The sequence below is a fragment of the Syngnathus leptorhynchus genome, chromosome 20 (genome assembly GCF_054491065.1).
Source record: "Syngnathus leptorhynchus isolate UIUO chromosome 20, UIUO_Slep, whole genome shotgun sequence".
NCBI lineage: Eukaryota > Metazoa > Chordata > Actinopteri > Syngnathiformes > Syngnathidae > Syngnathus > Syngnathus leptorhynchus.
In genome coordinates this window covers 1,870,938-1,893,214 of record NC_141214.1, presented here as the reverse complement: position 1 = coordinate 1,893,214, position 22,277 = coordinate 1,870,938, and the positions used below count along the sequence as shown (strand labels likewise).

The 22,277-nt window shown below is 39.7% G+C and overlaps 6 protein-coding genes across 16 annotated transcripts in view; all 6 read right to left on the bottom strand.

Moving 5' to 3' along the window:
- Positions 1–11,219, bottom strand: part of samd12 (sterile alpha motif domain containing 12) — a 30,581-nt gene extending 19,362 nt beyond the window's left edge. For 2 of the 6 annotated variants that reach the window (XM_085901439.1, XM_085901443.1), the window contains exons 1-3: positions 10,452–10,939; positions 5,901–6,109; positions 2,584–2,713 (exon numbers count right to left, since the gene is read on the bottom strand). In XM_085901439.1, the coding sequence (XP_085757565.1) occupies positions 2,584–2,713; positions 5,901–6,109; positions 10,452–10,512 (400 nt within the window). In that variant the 5' untranslated portion in view covers positions 10,513–10,939. Of the gene's footprint in view, positions 1–1,383; positions 2,454–2,583; positions 2,714–5,900; positions 6,110–10,451; positions 10,940–11,045 lie in introns of those variants that run through there. The other 4 variants (XM_085901441.1, XM_085901444.1, XM_085901440.1 and 1 more) reach the window with 4 other exon arrangements.
- Positions 11,220–11,490: 271 nt separating this feature from the next.
- LOC147040721 (zymogen granule membrane protein 16-like) lies at positions 11,491–13,231 on the bottom strand. The gene is made up of 5 exons (XM_085901554.1): positions 13,033–13,231; positions 12,893–12,932; positions 12,743–12,795; positions 12,303–12,429; positions 11,491–12,225 (listed from the first exon to the last, which is right to left on the bottom strand). Exons 3-5 carry the CDS (start codon positions 12,792–12,794, stop codon positions 11,916–11,918), a joined length of 489 nt encoding a protein of 162 aa, XP_085757680.1. The 5' UTR covers position 12,795; positions 12,893–12,932; positions 13,033–13,231; the 3' UTR covers positions 11,491–11,915.
- Positions 13,232–14,116: 885 nt separating this feature from the next.
- LOC147040720 (zymogen granule membrane protein 16-like) lies at positions 14,117–15,294 on the bottom strand. The gene is made up of 5 exons (XM_085900911.1): positions 15,161–15,294; positions 15,024–15,064; positions 14,898–14,950; positions 14,684–14,816; positions 14,117–14,561 (listed from the first exon to the last, which is right to left on the bottom strand). Exons 3-5 carry the CDS (start codon positions 14,947–14,949, stop codon positions 14,231–14,233), a joined length of 516 nt encoding a protein of 171 aa, XP_085757037.1. The 5' UTR covers position 14,950; positions 15,024–15,064; positions 15,161–15,294; the 3' UTR covers positions 14,117–14,230.
- Positions 15,295–15,493: 199 nt separating this feature from the next.
- LOC147040719 (zymogen granule membrane protein 16-like) lies at positions 15,494–16,605 on the bottom strand. Of its 4 annotated transcripts, XM_085900953.1 has the most exons (5): positions 16,456–16,578; positions 16,337–16,377; positions 16,212–16,264; positions 15,959–16,091; positions 15,494–15,890 (listed from the first exon to the last, which is right to left on the bottom strand). In XM_085900953.1, exons 3-5 carry the CDS (start codon positions 16,261–16,263, stop codon positions 15,560–15,562), a joined length of 516 nt encoding a protein of 171 aa, XP_085757079.1. In that variant the 5' UTR covers position 16,264; positions 16,337–16,377; positions 16,456–16,578; the 3' UTR covers positions 15,494–15,559. The 4 variants fall into 4 exon arrangements, with proteins under 4 accessions (XP_085757079.1, XP_085757078.1, XP_085757081.1 ...); XM_085900952.1 differs by lacking the exon at positions 16,212–16,264 and having other exon boundaries at positions 16,456–16,605; XM_085900955.1 differs by lacking the exon at positions 16,212–16,264 and having other exon boundaries at positions 15,959–16,074; positions 16,456–16,605.
- A 238-nt stretch (positions 16,606–16,843) lies between these two features.
- LOC147040718 (zymogen granule membrane protein 16-like) lies at positions 16,844–17,950 on the bottom strand. 3 transcript variants are annotated; one of them, XM_085901522.1, is made up of 5 exons: positions 17,810–17,950; positions 17,698–17,721; positions 17,581–17,633; positions 17,376–17,508; positions 16,844–17,251 (listed from the first exon to the last, which is right to left on the bottom strand). In XM_085901522.1, the coding sequence occupies exons 3-5, from the start codon at positions 17,630–17,632 to the stop codon at positions 16,912–16,914; spliced, it is 525 nt and encodes a 174-aa protein (XP_085757648.1). In that variant the 5' UTR covers position 17,633; positions 17,698–17,721; positions 17,810–17,950; the 3' UTR covers positions 16,844–16,911. The 3 variants fall into 3 exon arrangements, with proteins under 3 accessions (XP_085757648.1, XP_085757647.1, XP_085757649.1); XM_085901521.1 differs by having other exon boundaries at positions 17,698–17,738; positions 17,810–17,916; XM_085901523.1 differs by lacking the exon at positions 17,698–17,721 and having other exon boundaries at positions 17,810–17,942.
- Positions 17,810–20,203, bottom strand: abrab (actin binding Rho activating protein b). Its single transcript, XM_085900782.1, has 2 exons — positions 19,362–20,203; positions 17,810–18,943 (listed from the first exon to the last, which is right to left on the bottom strand). The coding sequence occupies exons 1-2, from the start codon at positions 20,108–20,110 to the stop codon at positions 18,460–18,462; spliced, it is 1,233 nt and encodes a 410-aa protein (XP_085756908.1). The 5' UTR covers positions 20,111–20,203; the 3' UTR covers positions 17,810–18,459.
- Positions 20,204–22,277: the final 2,074 nt, after the last annotated feature.

The following is a 22,277-nucleotide window of genomic DNA, read 5'->3' as shown; positions in this document are numbered from 1 at the left end:
AATTGGAGCTCATTATGAGAAGCAGAGCTTAATTTCAACTCTATTATGTAAGAAAATTTAAAGAAGCCGAGTAGCCTCATGGTGTAGTTACAGTAAAAAAAAAAAAAAAAAAACTGCTTTTGCCAAATTTAATATGACCGCAACGAGCCTTTTTCAAATTTTTTTTCTATTCTGTACAACCACACAGGGAGCAAGAAAAGTTAATGAACGCCAACTGGTGATGAAAATAACAATAATGCAGAAAGGAGAAGAGCAGTGAGTGAGTCAGTGCTGTTGGAAGCACAATCAAGCGTGATACTGGAAAAATAGACATTTGTGTCTGGGAGGAATCCAAAGCCATCCCACAGAAATCTATTAAAACTTTTTCAATACTAAATCATGTTGTGGTGGCGTGTTTATAATTATGTGTTGGGACCATATAATCAATAGCAACACAAGGTCCATCAAGATCCCTTATTAAGCTGCTGTTGAAACCATTGATTTAACAATGTAAACACAAAGTGAAAGGCCACCACTCTTTTGTTTAACCAATTGTGGTTCGGGTTGAATTAAAAAAACAACGGAAACATTTTTATATGCGAGTGAGTGGCGAAAAACCAAATGTGTACTTGCATAATAAGAGAATGGAAATAAGATGGCTTTATCACCCCAATTTTCTTCTCTATACTGCTCCTCCATTATCATTTTTGTATTCAGATGACTTTTTCACAATCCTACTTATCAGTCACCTCTGGAATGAGGTAAACACTTCTTCACATTTCTTACCCTGCTCTTTTGTGGGGATAACATATTTGATTATTTACATTATATTGTAAAATTCACAACCCCCTAAACCTAAAAACGTACACTAGGAAAAAAAAAAAAGATACATGTTCACACAAGTGCCAGATTAATGAGTGGTGTGTCGGCAGCAGTGTTGCAAGAAGGCAGATTAATCTTGAGCCCTGCCTGCCCCAGCAAAAGCTACTTTGATGAATGGGAGTGGAAAGTGCATGAACATTCATACAAACACAATGAATTTTGTGGGATTCAGAAGAAAATGCAAATTGAGGTGTTACACACACAAATTGCGCACAAGGCTATATAGCCTCTTGATGGATGGATGAATGGATGGATGGATGGATGGATGGATGGATGGATGGATGGATGGATGGATAGATGGATGCCCACTTCCAGAAACTAATTTATCCTGTTGTCTTTTTTTTTTCTTCTTCTAATTAGAGATATCATGCAGTGAAAATGTGCCTTGAAGTCATTTATGTATGGCACCAAGCTATTCCTTTATAAAAAGAGTCCGGATCTTGTAATTACAACAGATTAGAGACTAATATGTAATTATACCTTAATATGCTTTAATGCATTTTTAATGACATCTGGGTGTCTCTGTTAGGGATGGGAGGTAAAGATCGAGGGAGGCGATGGTGGGAGGATGGGACGCATTGATTCTTTGGGTACAGGAGCACGGCTGCATACTAAAGTCAAAACTGCATCATCACAAAAAGGCGGTTTACATGAAATGCATTTGAATCAATCAACACATCTTAATTACTGTATGTACACAAGCAAAAATCCATTTGTATGTTTGTTGTTGCATCTATATAATTAAATCTATTTTCTTCCATTTATTTCCCCATTGTACACGATAATTGCATGTAGACCTGTACATTATGTTAAAGATTGAATTATGGCCTGATTTTGTTTTTTTAAACTGTGTTCACGTAATTAGTCCTTGTAGTGGAAACAAACTAAATTACTTGAAGATTTTCAAGCCTAACATTATCTCCAAATTGCAATTAGGAATATCCTTTATGCGTATGTGTGTACGTGTGCAAATGTGTATTTGTTTTCTGTAACATGATTATACCTGAACAACAAACCAATGTTAATATAATGTGATGAAGCTGAGCTCCATTTTCCCAATTCTCTCGAGAAATTAGTCAAAAATTAGACACAATGTGACTTTGGTCTGGGGAAAAATATGCCTGTCTTTACACGATTTATTATTTTTATTATATTGCATATTTGTTAGCTCGCTATACTGGCCATCTATTTCATAACATGATAAAAAAATGAAAACAAATGTCCCAAGCGCATGATTGAAAGTTTCAAAAGATATAATGGTAAAAAATGCATTAAGGGCAAAAACGAGACTGATCATCATTCTGCCACTCTTGGTGACCTCGGAGCGATTTTCCGCTGCTAGACCATTGCTGAATCGAAGGGGCCCTTGACGGCAACAAACAAACATATTAGCATGATCAGTCGCGCTCCGAGAGGTGGAGTGCATGGCAATTAACGTTCGTCTGTTGCCATGAGGACCCGAGAGTTGCTCACAGCGGGGTGACCTTGAGGATCCTTGTTAGGAAAATGATTGACGTGGCAAATGTCTGTGCTAACGTTTTGACTGTGGAAATGAGGCTGCAGGTGGCTGGCGCGGACAAAACCAATCAGATCTGGCTTGTGACAAGTGCAAGATGGCCGGGTTGGTTCAAGGTTTTATGGGTAGAAAATAAAAGAAAAAAAATCTTCATAAATATTCACACAGTCAATATGGATTTGAGAATCAGAATGGTCATGCATTACCTGTGATATCGTGTTGTTTGAAGGAGTCACTATAGATCTGATGTTGATTGGGACAGTGTTTCTTCAGCCATTTGCAAACGTCCTGTTGGGTCCACAGGGCCACTGGTTTGGATAGTTTCACATAACCGGGCTGTGAGAAGTAAATCATTTCAGAATACATTTGACATAGTTGTGTTTTTGTTTTGGAACCGTTGGGCCGCCAATTTGAGAGCCTTCTAATTCGATTTGTACAAGTGAAAAAAAATACTCAACAGTTGGAGGAATCATCCAAATGCAAATGTAATCATTATGAATATGTATTTTCGATTTCCAAAAAGATTTTTTCGCTCTGTGGCAGCTACACAATTTATCGGCAGCTCTTCACTAATCACTCAGCTACAACTGGGAAGAAAAATAAACACCTTTGATTTGGTGCCTTGATTTCATGCAATTGTTTCCGCAGACAGAACATTGAAAATGTTTGCTTTTCTCGACCCCCCCCCCACCCCCTCTGTGACTTGGACATGTGAGAGCAGGGCCGAGCGAGCGAGCGAGCGGGCGAACAAAACAAACAGTGCATTGTGGCGGCTCGGTGAGACTGCAGAATGTAAAGTACAACATTGAGCAGGCAGCAAAACGTTGAAGTTTTTTGCCCACGCTTTTGATTCTAATTGAGCGGCTACTCCCATCACAAACAAGCAAGGGGTGATTAAAATTTCACAAGCGCTACCTTTCACTTTAGCTTGCCCTCCGGCTTTACCGTGGTACAGCATAGCAATGATATTCTTTCCTTCTCTTCTTCACCGAGTGCATCGACCTACAGGTACTGGATGCATTTCTTGTCCTTTTCCTCCCAGCCATATTCCATCCCCGTCAGCTCTATCTCACTTGCCATTCCCCATTTTGCCTCTCATCTCTCCCTGAATATGGAAAACCTCTCCTCTATGTCACTCCTTCCAATTTAATATTCATCTGGAATGATTATAATTGGGGGAATGGGCTGCTAGGTTTCATCAAATGAATAGCCCGCAGTGCTCACAGACACCCGGAATTTCGACAGCTAGGCTAAGGTTAATTAATGAATTGGTCAATTTGTAAAAAGTGTTGGGCAGTTAAGGCCTTGCTTTTAGATGGATGGATTCATAGCCTTTTAAAAATCGACTTGAACCCTGGATGCTCTTCCTAATATTCCATTTGGCATCTTAGTTTATCAGACCCAATAAGAGGAGTTACGGTCCAGTAGTCTGTATTCCGAGCAGGAAGTCAAAGTGACAGATGGCCAAACCAAGCGAGAAGGCAGGTTAGGCCGGTCCGCATTGCACTTAATGCGATTGCTTGGCAACTCGCGTTGCTGCTGATTCTGCAGGGAGGTGAGGGTGGGTGGATTAAGGTGTGGGATGGAGGACAAAACCACATTAACTCTTAAACACAGCTCAACCCAATGTTCATTAACCCCCGACGAGGAGCCCGAGGCAACAAAAGGGAGAGTGAGACTAAATTCAGAAAGACTGTGTAAGAAAAAGTTTGACTGACTGAAAAACAAAACAAGAGGATCGTGTGTATAGCTGCACTGACGGACAAGGCTAAAAAGGAGGGAAAAAAAGAAAAGAAAGAAATAATGCCAGGACCTCACAAACGGATTTGACACAGGAGACTCATTTTCTGTGAACCCATTTGTGAGTCAATGGCCGTCTCTGTTTTACATTCTACTCCGATTCAGCCCAAAGCAGCGCTCCTGGGGCTGCGGGAAATAGGTAAGCTGGTGCCGCGCAGTCAGCAAGCAGATCCAAAGGATGAGGAGAAAACAGCAGGAGAGACACAAAGAGCTGTTGGCAAAAACTCTCAGCCAATTACAACTTTGAGTGACACATCAAGGGTGTAAAAAGAGAAAGGTTTTTTTTTCCCCCCCCAAATTGAATACATCTGGAAACAAGATGCGCATAAAAAGTGGCAAATTGGTGACCAACATGTGCAATATAAGAGAAAAAAAAAAAAAGAAGCAGTATGATGAGAAACTTGAAAGACTCTCGGCAACAAAACATTCCCTGCTGTGTTGCCCTTGGCTTTAATTGATAACTAAAAGCCCGGCACGGCTCACCAGTATTCTTCAGGTTACCTTAGCAACGCTGCAAGGACACGCTCAAAAATTAAAGACAAGATATTGCAGTGCCTTGGGGGGGAAAATACGCAACCCTGACATGAATAAACAGCCACGCAGTAACTAACTGCAAACTATAACATACATAATGAAGCGTGTAATTGCTCCAACACTGATATGCATTTAAACATCCAATATGGACGGAGTCAGCTAAATGAATCAAGAGACAATCACCTCTCTTTGTGGCCGTGTGTAATTCAGAATTAAATGCACCGTGTGGCTGAATGTTTCAACCTGATGGTGGCACTCAACGGAGTGAATTGGAATGAACGCACAACACATTTCAATGTCATTTAAGAAACAACTGGTGATTTTTTTTCTTTCTAAAATGTAATACTTATTGATGTAATGGTTTTTCTTGAATACTATTTACATTTATTTATCCCCTCGACCACAATAATATGACCTGAGAAGTCAAAACCTAAATGAAAATTTCAATAAACTGGTCAGTCCAAACTGAGCAATTTATATTTGCCATTATCTTCATAAAAGCAACAGGGTAAGCTCATTTTACAACTCCAAAGAAGAATATATTAGAATATATGATATTGAGCAATGGGGCATCATTTTAGCTGCTTGCTGAAATATGTATTTTATTTATAGTGTCATTAAATTGCAAGGTTGAGGACAAGCGCTCCCTCTTCTGAAATATTCAAATAGTATACAGTTTTAGAGTGCCCTCTAGTGTCACGCACGGGGCAGTGCAGGTGTTCTATAGGGATTGCACGGAAATGAACTGTTGACTGAGCAAGAGCCGATTTGAGATCTCGTCATCAGTTTTGATCTCCTCCTCACAGCTAATTAGCATCCTTGCCAAGCTTGCTTTCACCTTTCATTCTTTCCCTTCCTGTCTCACTCATTTAAGCTGAGCTGGAGATGAAAGTTAATTATTCAATGATATGAAAAGACTGGATGGAAACATACTTGTGTTGATACGTGTAGAATAACACACAATGTTAAATGATTTAATGAGACGTCTTATTAGAGATAGATGAAGATTTACAAACTGTGCCAGGTGAGGCCTACCACAGAAGTGATGATGAGATACGCAAATCTGAAGCTTCATTTTGCTACCACTACTATTTTCTATAGTATGTTACCGTGACGACATAGGGTGGAATTAGACCATTACACACAAGCAAGATACTTCAAGGTGGAATAATTTTGGACGGCGTCTCACCCGTGTGAGCTCAGACTCGGATACTGAGCGATGTGGTGGCAAGCGACGCTGGAAGATGGAAGGGCTTATGTCACGGTAGCTCGGGCTGTCGTCATCCAGCAGCAGCGTTGGGCCGTCCACGGATTCCTCCTCTTCATCCAGCTGCGATTCAACGTCTTCTGGGTACATCTGGTGGTCGATGCCATTCTGGCTCAAGTTGCAGTGAACAGCTGTGCGGGTCAGAGAGCACACACAAGTTAGTGAAAAAAAAACCACATTATTACATGTGACTCTGCACTTTACAGCTAGATGTCGACAAAGCACATCAAGTGGTGACTGCACAGTTCAGCGGAGAATAGTTTTGGATGATGAGAAGGAAGAATCCAATATCATTTGCAACACTCCACCAATTAAAATAAAACTCAACTTTCTGCATCTGGATAATCAAACAACCAAGGCAGTGGAAATATTATTTGCACAGAGATCATCTAATCATATATAAATAAAACTATTTGGTAAAGGAGATATGCAAATTGCAAAAAATAAATAAAATAAAAATAAAATACTGCTGAATTTCCAAGCCTATGGAAATTTCAACAGCTTGTCGTCTAAATCTAAACCAAAAGTTTCCTTCCGTGTTGTCTGAAAGTTTCCATTGTGTCTCTTACGGAAAAAGACCGTATAGTGATTGGCTGGAAACAAATTTGGAATTTGTGGGGGAAGACAAAATGATTTGTTGTCATAGAAGAATCACTCAAGGAAGTGAATGCACATGAAGCCTCAAGGACTGATGTATTTATCGGTTTCCCGTCACACGTTGCGTCACACCCGATCACCGCAATCACGATTAGCCTGCTTTGTGGAAACTTAGTGAACCCTAGAATAGATGGGTCATGTTGAACAAAAATCTTTCTTGCTAGGTTTTAGTTTATGCTATAATTTTAGGGTGAAGATGAGATTTTATGATTGATTCATCTTGGATCATTTTTTTGAAACTCATCAAAGTACCCCAGATGCATTCCTTCAGCGTGCAAGGAAGATTCTAGACAAGTGAGCCAGGTTGTGAATGCAATTGAAATGCGTGGCACGAAACATTGCACCCTCTTCACCGCCTCCCCTGGTCTGGCCTCACTCTTTCAGGAGATGGCGATTGATATACAATCGCACAGAGGAGAAATTGCAGTCTTCCTTTAAAAAGGATCAGAGAAGCATAGAGTGTGGTCAGGCTAAGGACATTTAGAAGCGGATGGATGACAACATGATGACAGGAATTTAGACTATCAACAAAGACAAGATGAAGATAGAGGACTATTGAATTGCCCCCAATCCTATCATGAGACGAGTGCAGGGGAGGGGCAATAATCTTTTTATTTAAATCAGCAAGCGTTACTATAAATAGCATTTACGATGGTCACTCTCTCCACCCTGGCATGCGATGTGTGAATGTTGGAGGGGAAGGCAAACAAGGGGGTGTTGGCCTCCTTTTTATTATATTCTCTCAATAATAATAATAATAATAATAATAATGGAAGACAGCATACTACTTTCTAAAATGAAGAAAAAAAAACAATGAAACTAAACGTTGAATGTAACTAGATATATTTTTAACTTAAAAATTGTCAAAGTAAAAAAAGTGGGGAAAAAAGTCGCAATAAAAATATTTGTTACCAGATATGATCTTTTTTAAAAATATATATTTTTAGTTAAATGCTGTTAATATGTTTTTTTTTTGGCCTATCAGTTAAAGCAACAGGGGTCAAGCACTGATTGAATCATTCTAGCAACCACAGTCGTGAAATATTGACGTTCTGCTGCAAACGTGTGCATGCATATGGAAATAACAGTCATGCGTATGAACAAACCCCAAATGCATTCCCTGAGAAACGCAGCGAGCCTAACAAATATGCACGATGGTGTCAAGCAAGTCCACCCACTTCACTCACAGAAAAAAAACAAAACAAAACTGTCAGACTAAAACATGAATAAGACAAATGAAATCAGTGTTTGCTCAGCACACTAAAGTGCTAATTAGAATAGGAGGAGCTGAAGTGAAGCCACAGTTTCTTTGTTTAGGAGAACTAGAGTCAAAGTAAGTCAGTGAGGCGCATCCATTAATAAAAAAAAAACAAAAAAACAAAGCAGTCAAATGGCCCACTTTTCTTTGCACAAAGCCGGGTGAGCTAAATATAAACTGCAGTTAACTCTGACTCACTTTAGAGCATGCAGAAATGCTCTCGGCTTCAAACTCAAGCAGCGGAAATGCTCCAGAAATAGATGGTCTTAATTTAGAACTTGTTCATTTCAATATTTGATAAGAGGAACAAACTCGCTCAAAGGGCCAACATTTGCAATTGTTCTAATATTAGGGGGGGGGGGAATCTTTGGTTTTCTGTTTACAATCTCATTTCCTTCACCTGACATTGACTCCGCCATCCATGCCCATAGGGATATCACATAATTAACACTTCAGCAGCTTCAAAACTGCAGAGCCAGTTCATTTTGGGCCGTGAGGTTGCTCCACTCCACATCACTGACGATGTGAAATAGTCACAAAAAAGCTGTGAGTCATTTGTCGCCGAGATGATAAGTATTCCACTTATCTCTGCTCTGCAGAGTTTCATTTACATGGGCTTGAAAACTTCAAACGGGCTGACATCAGGGCTGGTAGATTTTCAAGTGTCCTTTTACAACACAGGAAGTCACATTTTGACGAGAGACAATCACAATGTGACAAATGCATAACTGAATAAGGTCAAAAACGGTATTTTGGGCGGTTCAATTCACTCGCTCGCATTTCTATGCAGTTGGAATGTTGACTTTTCCAGTAGTATCTTGTGAAATGATCAGACAGACAATGAGGGAGGAAGTAAATTCACGATGAACAAGGAACAACATTGGAGGGAAAATACCCGAATATTATCCAGCCTTATTTCTTAGCTTGGTTTAAGAAAACACAAAAAGAACCAACGGCTTATAGAATTATATGTAAAAAGATTTTTTTTTCCCTTTAATTGAATTTATTCAATGTAATTTTGCCAGAATATTTTTCTAATCCTTCTTTTTGTCAACAAGACTTAAGAGATGCTCCTTCCTGTTGTCACGACCTAACAGATGTAATCCTTTAACCACAGACGCTAATACATTTTTGGATTCCACTAATTCTATTGCTCTATTAAATCTGGGAATGGATTTTTCTGAATGAATGCACAAGACAGGCAGAGGAGGCCATTAAGGAAGCTTGATGCGCAAATGAGCACATTTAGCCACAGGCGTAAACAACTGCTTGGGCCAGACTCGGCACCTTGCGGCTTTGCATTCTTAGCATCAACCGTTTCATTGATTTTAATCGGAGTCTTTTACCTAAATTTGACATCTGCCATCATTGTTTTACTGTATTTTTTACACTGGATTCATTCTGGCCTTTAAAGGCTCATGGAAATACATATTTCCTCGATAAAGAAACTAATTCAAACAGCTTTTGTATGCAAAGGTTTCGTTTTGAAGCTTAAAGTGGCATTTACTTCCAAAAGAATTTAGAAAAGCTCTTCAAAAATGGTCTTCTCAAGTGTGATAAATGATGAAATAGTTGACCTATTTTCCATGTCTGAGGGTCTGGAAGAGAAGCGTCATGCCGGAAAGGTGTGTTATTTTTCCTCCAGTATGATCAAATGAGAACTGAAACGTTGGGTATTGAAGTGTTGGAGTGAGTTTTGACCATGAACGCCACAGGGATGGCTTAATTAAAGAGCTTGGAGTGTTTCTAAAAATAACAATCTTATTTTTAGCCTGTGTGGCCAATTTATAAATTCAAGCTTTTGCAGGGATGACACAAGCAAGTTAGTATTACACCAGGTTGCTAAAGCAACAACAAAAATGCAAGTTTCAAATAGCCCCAACATCCTGGATCAGTCCAGCAGTTTTAAAGAGTGTTTCTTCAAGAAGATTTTTATTTCTTCCCAGTTGTGTCAAGCCATCACCCTTCTTGCATCAATCGTCACTTATGGCTTCTTCCTCATTACTGTAAATGGAGGAGTCACGTTCTAGTATGTGCTTTGATGGATGGTTCTGACAGATAACGATATTGATTTAACCAAGGTTAGATGGAAAATCTTTGCAGTTTGACGTTTGGAATTTGGCTCATCATAAGATATATATAAGAAATATAGAAACCAAATGTGACGTTCAATGTGTTGATGCAAGTCTTCAAAATTCACAGTCACATGGGAAAGCACCTATTTTAAAAATGATACTTGATATGGCTCTTCTGGTCACTTTGGTGTATTTAGAACATATTTCCTTCCATCTTCTCAACCTATTCAATAACAATGAAGCACGGCATGTTCTTACACGGCAACCACACTATACACGTCATCGTGTCTTTTAGGAGAAACAAGACTGTCAAGTTCTGATTCGAACATTTGTTTTCCTTTACTAGTGTCTGACAGAAAGGTATGCTGGGGAGGCTCATTCCAGTCATACAAGCAAGAGCATACACCCAGAAAGAGAGAGAGAGAAAAAAAAAAAAAAACTACTACAAGTCAGGAAACAAATGTACAGTTAAAAAGAGCCTACCTCTCATGGGATTCTGGATCCATAAGATACCTCCAATAAGGTGAGGAGACCTGCCGAGCATTGCAAAGCACAACCAGTCCAGAAGATTCTCTCAAAAAGCCCTCAGAGATGCAGCTTCAGTAGCTCTCAATTACAAGCGAGATAGATGATGGGCATGTTAGACCACCTGCTGCAGGATGAGCTGGACTAGTTGGAGGGAAATGCTCACACATACAAATCAGGTGACAAAGCCACCGTGGCTTTCCAAACAAATCGGAAGTGGATCATCCGAATAAGATAGATGATTGTGCAAAAAACAAAACAAAAGCCCACTCTGTTAACGGAGGCTGTGTCGTGGTTGTCACTCTGCAAAACGATCACGCGCACAATCGGAAACAATGGAAAATGCGCGTGCTGTCTGCAAGTGATGTGTGCTGTCATGAGTAGATTACCGGCACAGTGATGCGGAAAAAGAAAAAAAAAAAAAAGCATTACCCAATCACGAGCTTTCACACTTGACCCGTTCTAAGTCTGGGCACGCAGCACTATTTCCTTTTTCTTCTTTATTTGTCCCCCCGACCTCCACACAAGCAAACATCATTCATGTCACCTTACCTTCGACGGCCATGACGTCACTCCACAGATGAGGGCATCACTGGCAGAGGAGATGGAGAAAATTGGAAAGTCAACCTTGTTGTGCCGTGTTATCATTTCATTGCTTTCATTGCTGCGGGCAAAGCAGAGTGCAGCGCTGCTGTCGCACCTCAAAGCATTATGGGCAATGTAGTCATCCACTCGCTGACTTTTCAAGGACTCACTCATTCCCTCCTTAAATAGTTTTGTTTTTATATATTAGAAGATAATGAAAAATTCTTTTCAATTGAATCTTCTATGACGTTTTCTTTGTCTTCTTCTTTTTCTTCTTTTATTCTTCTATTGTTATTATTTAGTTTGCCAGGTTGGTGTGCAAGATTATCAATTATTCTTATCGATTATGCTTATTCTCATGACATCTAAAGAAAACGACAGCAAAATAAATGAAAGCAAAACAAGATCAACAGACTATTAAGATTTGAGTTTATTGGAATGAAATGCAAATTCCACAAATCTGAGGACACATTTACCAATCAGTGATGCCTTGAGGAAAAAATTTCATTTTTACAACTTTTTTTGTCAATAAAGTTATGCCTTTGCTTGCCCTTTTGTTTCCATTTTTTTTTATCTCACATTCTATTATGCTTAGCCAGCACATAGACAAGTCCTGTATATATTTAATAAAAAAAAAATCAAAATAATAAAGCAAATTTATAGGCTACCTGTTATAATTCTGACAGGCACAAGGTCCAATTAAATCTCAGAAATCACATTTAAACTGATTAATCCAGTTAAGAGTAAAAAAAAAAAAGAAAGCCCATAATTTCTTAGATAGGAATACCTATTCATTTTTCAACAACCAAGCTGAGGGTAGGTTACATTCAAATGAGGCTATACATAATATTTAGGTGCGCCCCAATGTGCCCCAAAGAATGTAATTGAGCCTCCACGGTTTTGGCCGCTGATGAGGATCAGCTCAGTGTCCTTGGTGGGGGCATACATGTTGAAGGAATTGCCAACGGGCTGTCCGGCCCGCAGCATTCGACCCTTGTTGGTGACGAACACAAGCGAGTGAATGAGACTGGTGAACTTTCCAGAAACCTGAATAAAGGTTTCACCCTTGAACAACTCCAGCTCCTTGGCCATTCCTAATTCAATGCCAATTATTTCTGACCAAATGTTACCATAGCGGAACTGGATACTGATGGAGAAACAAAACAAATGTTAGTTGTGTAGGCAACTCCAGTCCTACCCGATTGCATTGATCAAATATTTTACCCAGTGATATAGCTGTTGTATCGCTCCCATAGCCTGATAGCTGTGATGGGCCCATCTCCACCGAGAGTGAATGATGTACCTCCCCCAGGGCCCACCGGCTGGGAAAAGGCGTACGGTTCTGCCTGGACTGGAAGGAAAAAAAGAAATAAAATCGATCAGTCAATCTGTCTATCAAAACCAAATGTTTACTAAACTGCAGAATGGAAAAATTAAAGACGGAAAGGACTGTGTAGGTTTAGCGCAGAAAGAATGTTCTGCTTTTAAAAAGATACAATCTCGCATAGGAATATGAACGACAACAACAACCAGGAAGTTCCACCCCAAAAAAAAATATTTTGAATCGTAGCTTTCTTACTTGATCACAAAATATTCATCTTGGTCAAATCTTTTGGGAATTGTTTTCAAAATGGTGTACAGTAATGCTAAATAAAATAACTTACCATTATAAAATATACAAAGAACAAGTATGGCGGTGTTTACAATGTTTGGCATTCTGTAAAAAACAAACAAAATAAAGCAAAATATAAATATAGCTATATATTTAGTTGATTTATACATTTGTGACGTATTTAAGCAGCCTCTGTTGTTACCTGTTTGACTTGTCGGAACACCCAGCAAATGCTCTGGCATCTACCTCGTCAGAAAAATCAAAATAGAAAATAACATTTATGCAAAACTTATATTATCAATAGATCATAAATTGTCAGAAAATCAAACAAATTCTACTCACAGGTTTTCTGTGCAAGGGCTGAAAAAATTTGCTTCCGTTTGTATTATGGGAAGAGCTTTTAAACAAGCCTTGAGAGACGCCTGAGTCGAATGCTGATTCGAGATAAAGATATTCTGGTTGAAGCCGTAACAAGGAAATAATTATGACCACCCACCCAGCTAGCTGCTTTACTGGTCCGCCACTGCTGCCCGTTGTGGATCCAGAATAGAAATAACTATGATAATTATGGGTGTGGATGACTGAGTCACTCATTTTCATTGTTTTTTTTGTTTTTTTTTGACAAGTGGTTGAACAGCTGTAAAACAAGTTTTCAGCTATTTCATTTAATTCGCCTGCTAGAGTGCAAAGTATGTACTGTAGAGTTGAAAGCCTGAAAAGAGTGGAGGTATTATGTAAAAGCTCAAATTGTTTCTTGATGTTTTGAGAATGAGACAATGGTAGCTAAAACAATCAACAATAAATCAGTGCTGTAAGAATAAAATAACTATTTGGCAATTAACATAACACTATTTACCAAACACGTGAACCTAAAATAGCCGGCTTAATTTGACACCCTCGAAATTTCCCAACTCGTTATTATTTCAGTCCTTTTTGCTCAACTTTTGGTTCTCTGACAAGTCAATGAATTGTAAAACTTACAACTGGTGCTGCCAATAACATTCATGGGCTCTTTATCTGAGAGTTGATCAATAGCCTCGCAATTCTAGACTTCAATCAAAAAATGGCTCCTGATCTTAGAATAGCTCAGAGTGAACTGAACCAGGAAACACATTGATGGATTCCTGAAACAAGCACATTTTCCATTCCACCCCTTTTTCTTTACCAAATTGTGCAACAGGTTGCAAAAAAACCCAGAAAAGTAGGACTGGTGTATTCAAAAGATTTAAAAAATCAAATTATGGTTGCACTACATTTGAAATTTTACCACAAAGGTGAATCTCTAAAAGTCAAGTTGTATTTTGTCAGCCATTTTTTTTTTTTCAAATCATGCACGTATTGTTTATTCGTTTAAAAAGAATGGCAACTTATTGGCATTCAAGAAAGCACTAAACAAAATGACTTGAAAAAAACACACACAATTGAATGCAGCAGATGACAGTTTAATCAACATTCCGTATTTCAATTTGGGCAGAGATTTGATTAAGATGTCAAATAATGATGAAGAGAAAATGTTTTATTGTCTTCATAGATGATAGGTTCATTGCAAGTATTTTCCATTCCTTCTATACGGATCCGTAACAACCGCCCAGTGTGCCGCGATGGCGGTGATGGACCCTTGGAATCGGCCGCTGATGAATCGCAGTTCGCCATTCTCGTTTTCCGGGTACATGTTGAACGAGTGGCCTACCGGCCTGCCCGCGAAGAGCGAACGACCCATGTTGGTGGTGAACACCAGAGACTGAATGATGAATGTATATTTTCCAGAGATGGCCACAATGGCCTCGTCGTCAAACAATATTATCTCTTGTTTTTGTCCCAACTTGCGGCCCACCACATCGGTCCAGGTGTAGCCGTAGCGAAGTTGGAACCTGATGACGATAAAACAAAGTCAAAGTATAAAAAAAATGTGCAATGAAAACAATGTCATATAAATAAAAGAACTTTTTTTGTACATTTAATTTCTGCCATTCCATATGAATGATTGACTCACCCGTAAATGAAATTATTGTTAAGCTCCCACACTCGTACACCTGTAATCCGTCCGGTTCCGGTGATGGCATACGAGAGGCCCTGTCCTGAGCCAACTTGTGGCGAGAATGAGTAGGTCCGTGCGTCATGCCAGACTGCCAAAAATACATGTACAAACTTTTGAATAAAGAATCAGGTAGATCTAAAAGCACATAAGCATCAGTGAATCTGTTTACCGTCAGCCAAAGCTGTTCTGGAGAGAAGTGCAATCAAGACCAGAAAAATCATTCTGTGATAACAAAATAAGAGATAAAATAAATGAATTCATTATAAATATAGGATGAACACAAAATTTGTATTACCTGTTGTTTGTTTGGTAATTTTCTCAGAAATTGGAGGATACCTTTAAAAAAAAGAAAAAAAAACGATCACAATTTTGTTTGTTTGTCCAAGCAGGAATTCATATTTTGATTAAGATGACAGATAAAACGTGTATTACCGGTCAGAAAGTCCGAGCATTAGTCCATCAGGTTCAACTCCGAAAGACTATTTTTGGCAGTTTATCTCAAGAGACAATTTTTCGCACTAGCACTTCCTTCAAGTGGATGTCAAAACGCAGATGAGTGGAGGAGGTGCTTGTGACTTCAATCTCTTCGTCAGCTACGATCATGTAGAACCTGCTTTGCTTACACCTATTGTGTGGCTTTGACATGTCTTTTAAATATTACATAACCTAGACTGACCTTTTCCACTTGATAGTAAATATCAATAATAAACAAGCAAAATTAGGTCATCAAATAATGATATCACTTGTTCAATAAGGACAGAAATGTGGTGCAAATTGGTTAACATTTTATTGATATTTTAAAAAAAAAAAAGTCCAATGCAGATGACAGATTCATTGCAAGTATTTTCCATTTGCTCCATATGGTTCTATAACAACCGCCCAGTGCGTCCCCATGGAGGAGATGGCACCTTGGAACCGGCCGCTGATGAAGCGTAGTTCGGCGTTCTCGTTTTCCGGGTACATGTTGAACGAGTGCCCTACCGGCCTGCCCGCGAAGAGCGAACGGCCCAGATTGGTGGTGAACACCACAGATTGAATGTTGTGTGCATATTTTCCGGAGATGGCCACAATGACCTCGTCGTCAAACAATTCTATCTCCTGCTTTTGGCCCAACTCGCGACCCGCCACGTTCGTCCAGGTGTGGCCGTAGCGAAACTGGAAGCTGTTGAAGATAAAATAGTAAAATTGCTGTCCAATGAAAACAATGTATTACAAAGATTCGTCATTCACCCGTAAATGAAGTTGTTTCTGGCCTCCCACACTCGGACACCTGTAATCCGTCCGGTTCCGGTGATGGCATATGAGAGGCCTTTTCCTGAGCCCACTTGAGGCGAGAACGAGTAGTACTGAGGGTCATGCCAGTCTGCCAAGAATACATGCAAAAACAAGAAAGATATAAAACCACTGCCAACCAAGTAAATATCTTTGACGTCTATAAGCGTCAATGGCAATGATGTCATAAAAACATGTCGTGCAGATTTACCATTAGCCAAAGTTGTTCCGGTGAGAAATGCAATAAAGACCAGAAAAATCATTCTGTGAGCACAAATATAGAGGAAAACATTTTTTTATCATAAATAATATCAGATGAACAGAAATTAGCTTTACCTGTTGTTTGTTTGTTAATTTTCTCAGAAATTGGAGGATGCCTTTCATAAAAAAACAATCACAATTTAGTTTGTTTGTCTCAGCAGGAATTCATAAATCAATATTTTGATCAAGCTTACACATAAAACGTGTATTCCCGATCAGGAAGTACCAGCATTAGTCCATCAGATTAAACTCCCAATGACTATTTATACTTTTTGCACCAGCACTTCCTTCAAGATGATGTCGAGGCCCAGATGGCTGGAGGAGGTGCTTGCGACTCGATTATATTTCCTAACTCTTTATGAGTTCCGACCACGTAGAACCTGCTTTGCTTGCACTTATTTTAAATCTGCTTCCTTGAGCATTGTTTTGCACCCAGCATTAGATTGTTCGATTAGCTATTTCACCAAATTCAGTTTTAAATTAAGTTTGGAGTTTATCTGTGAGACAATTCTTTAGATATTCCTTTTTTCAAATCTAAATGACAGGACGTTATTGATTAAAAATAAGCCTTACACACAATGATTAAGTTTCAGTCAGAAGATTTTATTGATATTTACTGAATATAGGTCAAATGCAGATAATGAATGAAATTACAAGTGTGTTGCATTTGTGTGTACATTTGTTCCATAAGGTTCTGTAACAACTGCCCAGTGTGCCCCAATGGCGGTGATGGCACCTTGGAACCGACCGCTGATGAAGCGCAGTTCGGCCTTCTCGTTTTCCGGGTACATGTTGAACGAGTGCCCGGAAGGTTGGCCCGCGAAGAGGGAACGACCCAGATTGGTAGTGAATACAACAGACTGAATGTTGTGTGTGTATTTTCCGGAGATGGCCACAATGACCTCGTCGTCAAACAATTCGATTTCCTGTATTTGTCCCACCTCGCGGCCCGTCACATCGGTCCAGGTGTGGTCATAGCGAAATTGGAAGCTGTTGAAGATAAAATGGTCACTTGAAATGTATATAAAAGTATAGAAATGTTGCTGTCCAATGAAAACAATGTATTATAAATAAAATACCTTTTTTTTACATTTAATATGAATCAATCATTCACCCATAAATGACACTGTTGTAGGCCTCCCACACTCGGACACCCGTAATCCGTCCTATGCCGGTGATGACATATGAGACGCCGTGTCCTGAGCCAACTTGTGGCGAGAACGAATAGAACTGAGCCTCATGCCAGTCTGCAAAAAAATACGTTCATCAACTTTTTAAGGTAGATCGAAACGCAAACAAGTATGAGTGAATTCATTTACCGTCAGCCAAAGCAATTTTGGAGAGAAGTGCAATAAAGACCAGAAAAATCATTCTGCGAAAACAAACGATAAGAGGTCAATAATCATAAATATTAGACGAACAAAAATCAACCTTACCTGTTGCTCGTTTGGGAATTTTCTCTGTAATTAGAGGATTCCTTTAACAAATGAACTCAAATAAAACCATTACATTTTTAAAAGAGGAATGCAGAAAAACTCTTCAAATTACCTCAACAGTAAGGAAGTTTCTGTATTAGCCTTCCAGGTTACACTGGTTTACGTTTATTCCCACCTTTTGTACTGACCCTTCCTTCAAGTAGATATGGGTTTAAAAATGAGTAGAGGAGGATCTTAAGTATTCAAAAAAATGTTTCAGGTATGTTTTGAATTCATCTACATGTCCAACCTGCTCTGCCTGCATTTTCTGTTTGACATTGACATATCTTTTAAAAACTCTATGACATCACGGCATATCATGGACAGTTTTCACAGGTGAAACCGAAAACCCCAAACAAACACAAACTAATCTTTAAACAATCAATGTCAAATGACAAACCCGATCAACACAATGCACATCATTCAGTATCTGTTATATAACCTTTGAGAGTTTTTTGAAACAGTTAAAATTGTATCTGCCAGTTATCAACTCCGGAATAAGTCTCCCCTGTTGATATACTTTAGCATCACACTTGGTTAAGCTCAGCCTATCTTCTCATTTAACTTCGAACCCCTAAAACCATGCTAGAAGCATCTGGTAGTACCTATTTTTGTGATTGGGAATGCAAACCTGGCATTTGGGGCGGATATTTCAAACCCGTTGCCCAACATGGTGACAATAGTGTTGCATCTTTGTTATGCTAGTACTAGTTCAAAATGTTATCACACCAGCAGTGTGATGATCACTCCATCATCTTGTCCTTGCCACAACATTTCCCCTTCAAAGTGGACTTTCCCGTGTTTTCGGGCTCTCATTAGAATCCCCACCACCTTATCAGAGATACGAACATATCTGTCAAACAGTTCTCCAAACGTAATCCGTGTCTTTCCGTCTTGATCCGGATCAGCCATAGTTCTGATCACGTAACACATATCTGAGATCTCCCCACGGATGTGTTTCTCAGCACGTTTGGCTCTCTCAGCTGTTTTGGTGCCCTCCTTAGGGCGTCCGTATCCGTCTTGACCTTTTTGGAGGCGGAGGGACCTGGAGTATTCGTAGTCAAAGTTTTCACTGAATGGGTTTAGTTTCTGGTTTTCAGTGTGTTCCGAAGCCCAGTTTTGCCAGCGTCTCTTGAGATTCCCGACAGAACTATATTTCTTGGAGAGAGCATTGATCTTATTGGCATCCACAGCTTCCTTTCCGAACCTGAAAAGGATGTTGAGATTGAATGATTAGGTAAAACCACACCAAACTGACGTGTTAAATGTTAAACCAGACGTGAAAAGAAAAAAAAAGATTTGTGGTTGATGGTCCCTCGGGGGTATCAAATGAACGGTAGCCTTTGCTATACATTTGCAGCGTACACAAGATTTCATGAGTGGGCGGCCACTGGTTTTGCACCAATTGAATATATGAAATGCATCACAAAAGACACCAAGGTCAGATCGGTACGATTTCAGAGGTTTGTACCCTCTTAAGGTGCAGCTACCATATGTTCAATGACCAGTCCCGTATTTTACTTCTAAGTCAAGAACTTGCTGATCGAGTTACTACCGCCCCGATAATTTTACTCAGTTTGGAATCTCTTGAGTAACACAAGGTCTGGCAAAATCTTTTTACTCACGATGCGATTTGCGGACATTTGATTTTCATTGTTGACTCTCCGTCACAGACTTTTCTTGAACTACTCGGGGGTGCTTCATTGTCTATGTTTAGTGTTTCCTTTTCTAACTCAGAAAGTCCACTATCCTCCTCAGGGTCAAGATTCTGTTCTTGTTTCAAAAGATCTTCTTTTGCGGGTTCCTGCTCATTTTCCACCTGAATCTCAGTTGGGGTGAGTGGTAAGACCACATCGGAAGACTTTCTGTGGAACGTAGGGGAGCTTTTATTCTCTAGGAACTTCTCTGCATCTTCACCTGATCCTCCTTTCTCAATTGTCAGTAACTTAACTCCTACACTTCTGTTTTGATGCCCACCGGTAACATTCTTCTTCACCAGCGTCATCTTCATCGAGGAGGTAATCATCACTACTTCAGAGTTGTTTACATCTTCAATCTGGGTTCTATCTTCAGGCAAATTTGGAGGGTCAGATAATCCTTTGGAAGCAACCACATGAGGGAGAACATCCTCCGTCCTCTGAATGGCGATGGATTTTTTATCCGTCCAAGTCTTTTGGGATTCCTCTGCCGAATCTCCCTGCGTTGGACACCATCCACTCGGTTCTGCAGCCTGCTTCTTCTCATTCTCTGATATCCACTGCTGCCAACTTTTTGCCAGGCCACACACCGAGCTGATGGCTCGAAGCTTCTTGATGTTTTTCTTGTTGGATGCTTTCCATGGAGAGGCTGGACCCGTTTGTTGATTCGACATCATTACGCACGTTGTGAAAACAAATTTAAGGCATGAATAGTCCCTTAACTGAGCTGTCAGGTTCTAACAATATTTTCTTCCTTTGTAAACACTCTGTCGAAGCCTACCCGACCAGTTGACGTTTGGTCTCTGAAAGCAGGGTTCCATTCCAGGCACCTTTGCCCGACACTCCTCACCCCAACTCAGAGTCATGTTTCATCCCGGTGCCTCAACACTAGAACGCTCCACTGCATATATTTTGCATTGCTCAGTTTTTTACTTGTAACATTTTAAGAGAAGGTGATTGGCTATTTTGATCAGGACATTCCGAGAGGCAAGATTGAAGTACATAGAGGACCCCGTAGATAGAATTGAGAGACAGCAAAGATAGAAAGTACCATGAAGCAACTCTTGTCCCGAAAAAGAAAGTGCAGAGCGAGATGACGCATGTAATGGTTTCAATTTGCAATGCCGCTTAGAGCACAGTTGATTCAAGAGTGCAGGGAAGATATAATATTTTTCACACTTTTAGTGTACAGAGCAGTGTGTGATCATTTTCAGAAAATTACACTTTTTTTTTTTCCATCCAGGAGTTTGAATCTTATAGACACTGGCACGGAATGCACAGTTGCAGCTGTTGGCAGTCTGTCAGAGAAGACCAGAGTGACTCATGCAATAAACAGGCAGAAGTCAGATTCGGAAATGTTCTATGGGTTTCGTGATCTATTTCCAATACTCACTGTTGTTATAAATCCACTTTAATTAAAGTGCGGAACTGATCAAAGTGAGCAGACAATAAATGAGACAGCTGGCATTCAATGAGTTGAAAATCCACTATTGGACAATACATTCTGCATTCATGATTGTGCCTAATAATTTGAATGAAACTTTTCATGATTGCAAAATCATATTTTAAATCCTAATGAGTAACAGTAAATATTATATTGTCATTTCTTGGCACCAATCAATGGTATACATTTGAAGCTATTTTTTTCCTTGTGTTTTTTTTTTAAACAGCTTACTTCAGAAAGGATTCAAACAAGTAAAATGAAGCAAGTTAAAACTGGCCAATTATTTCATCCTATTTCAAAACATTGGCAGAACATTGTGAGGATAACTCCTCACCAGCAGATGTCACTCTGATGCCATTATGGAATCAATTTGGATTTTGGGGTGAGATTTCGGCAAGGCCGGCCGGTGTCCTGCATGTTTTCTATGTCTCCCTATTGCTTTTTTTTTTTTTTTTATGGCTTGTGCCGCCACCCCACCTGACACAAAAAAATGCCGCCCCAAACAGTGCGATCTGACAACGCAAACACGGCCCCGTTATGTTCCTCTAAAGCTGACCTCAGCAAGCAAACGTAAACCTCTATATTATCCACTTAGAAAGAAGTGATGTGTTATTGTTTGGCCCTCGAAAAGAAGGATTAGGTTATTAGGAAAAATTAAATCAAGTCTAAAATACGGATCAGAGAGGACCAACCAAGAGGCTGCGGGCGGGGAGGGGTCACGGTCACCAGTCCAACGAGAGGACAGGGTGCATTACTGAAACCAGATGGAGTCGTCAGACATTGAGGGAAAGTTAAAAGTTCCTGCTTTAGATTTATATGACAGCCTCCATGACTGTGTTTTACACTATGAAGAGGGTGGAAGCCGAAGAGGAAGGGATATGATAAAACAAAAGCATTTTAGAGTGGCAAGTGTTTACAGTGGTTGAAGCTATGAATAGTGCTGTTTAATGTTGGAAATTTTTCCCCCGTGTCACTGATAACCGCTTAATGGTTTCGAGCACCGCCGCTTTTGTCAGTCAGCGCTGACGGTGGACTCGTGTTCATGTCAGAAACAGAGTGTGTCTTCCATTGTTTAGTCGAACGGTCGCTAATGAGAAAATACAATCGAGGTTCATGGAGATTCTTAGAATTCGTTCGCATCATGTTAAAGTATTTAACAAATGTTGGCCCCGGTTGCCCGGGTGACTCATGTAAGTCGTTCCAAGTATATCTAACATTTAAACTGCTGACCATGGCCCAAGTCAACATCTTTCCCCGGCGAGGATGTTATATTTATAGAGAGACAAAGGTCTTTGTGGGTTCAACATTTAATGTTGACTGATTTGCTGACAATCTATCCAAAGTGAATGTTTTGTTTGAAAACAATAACAGATTTTCACAAGGAGAAGTATAAATACATG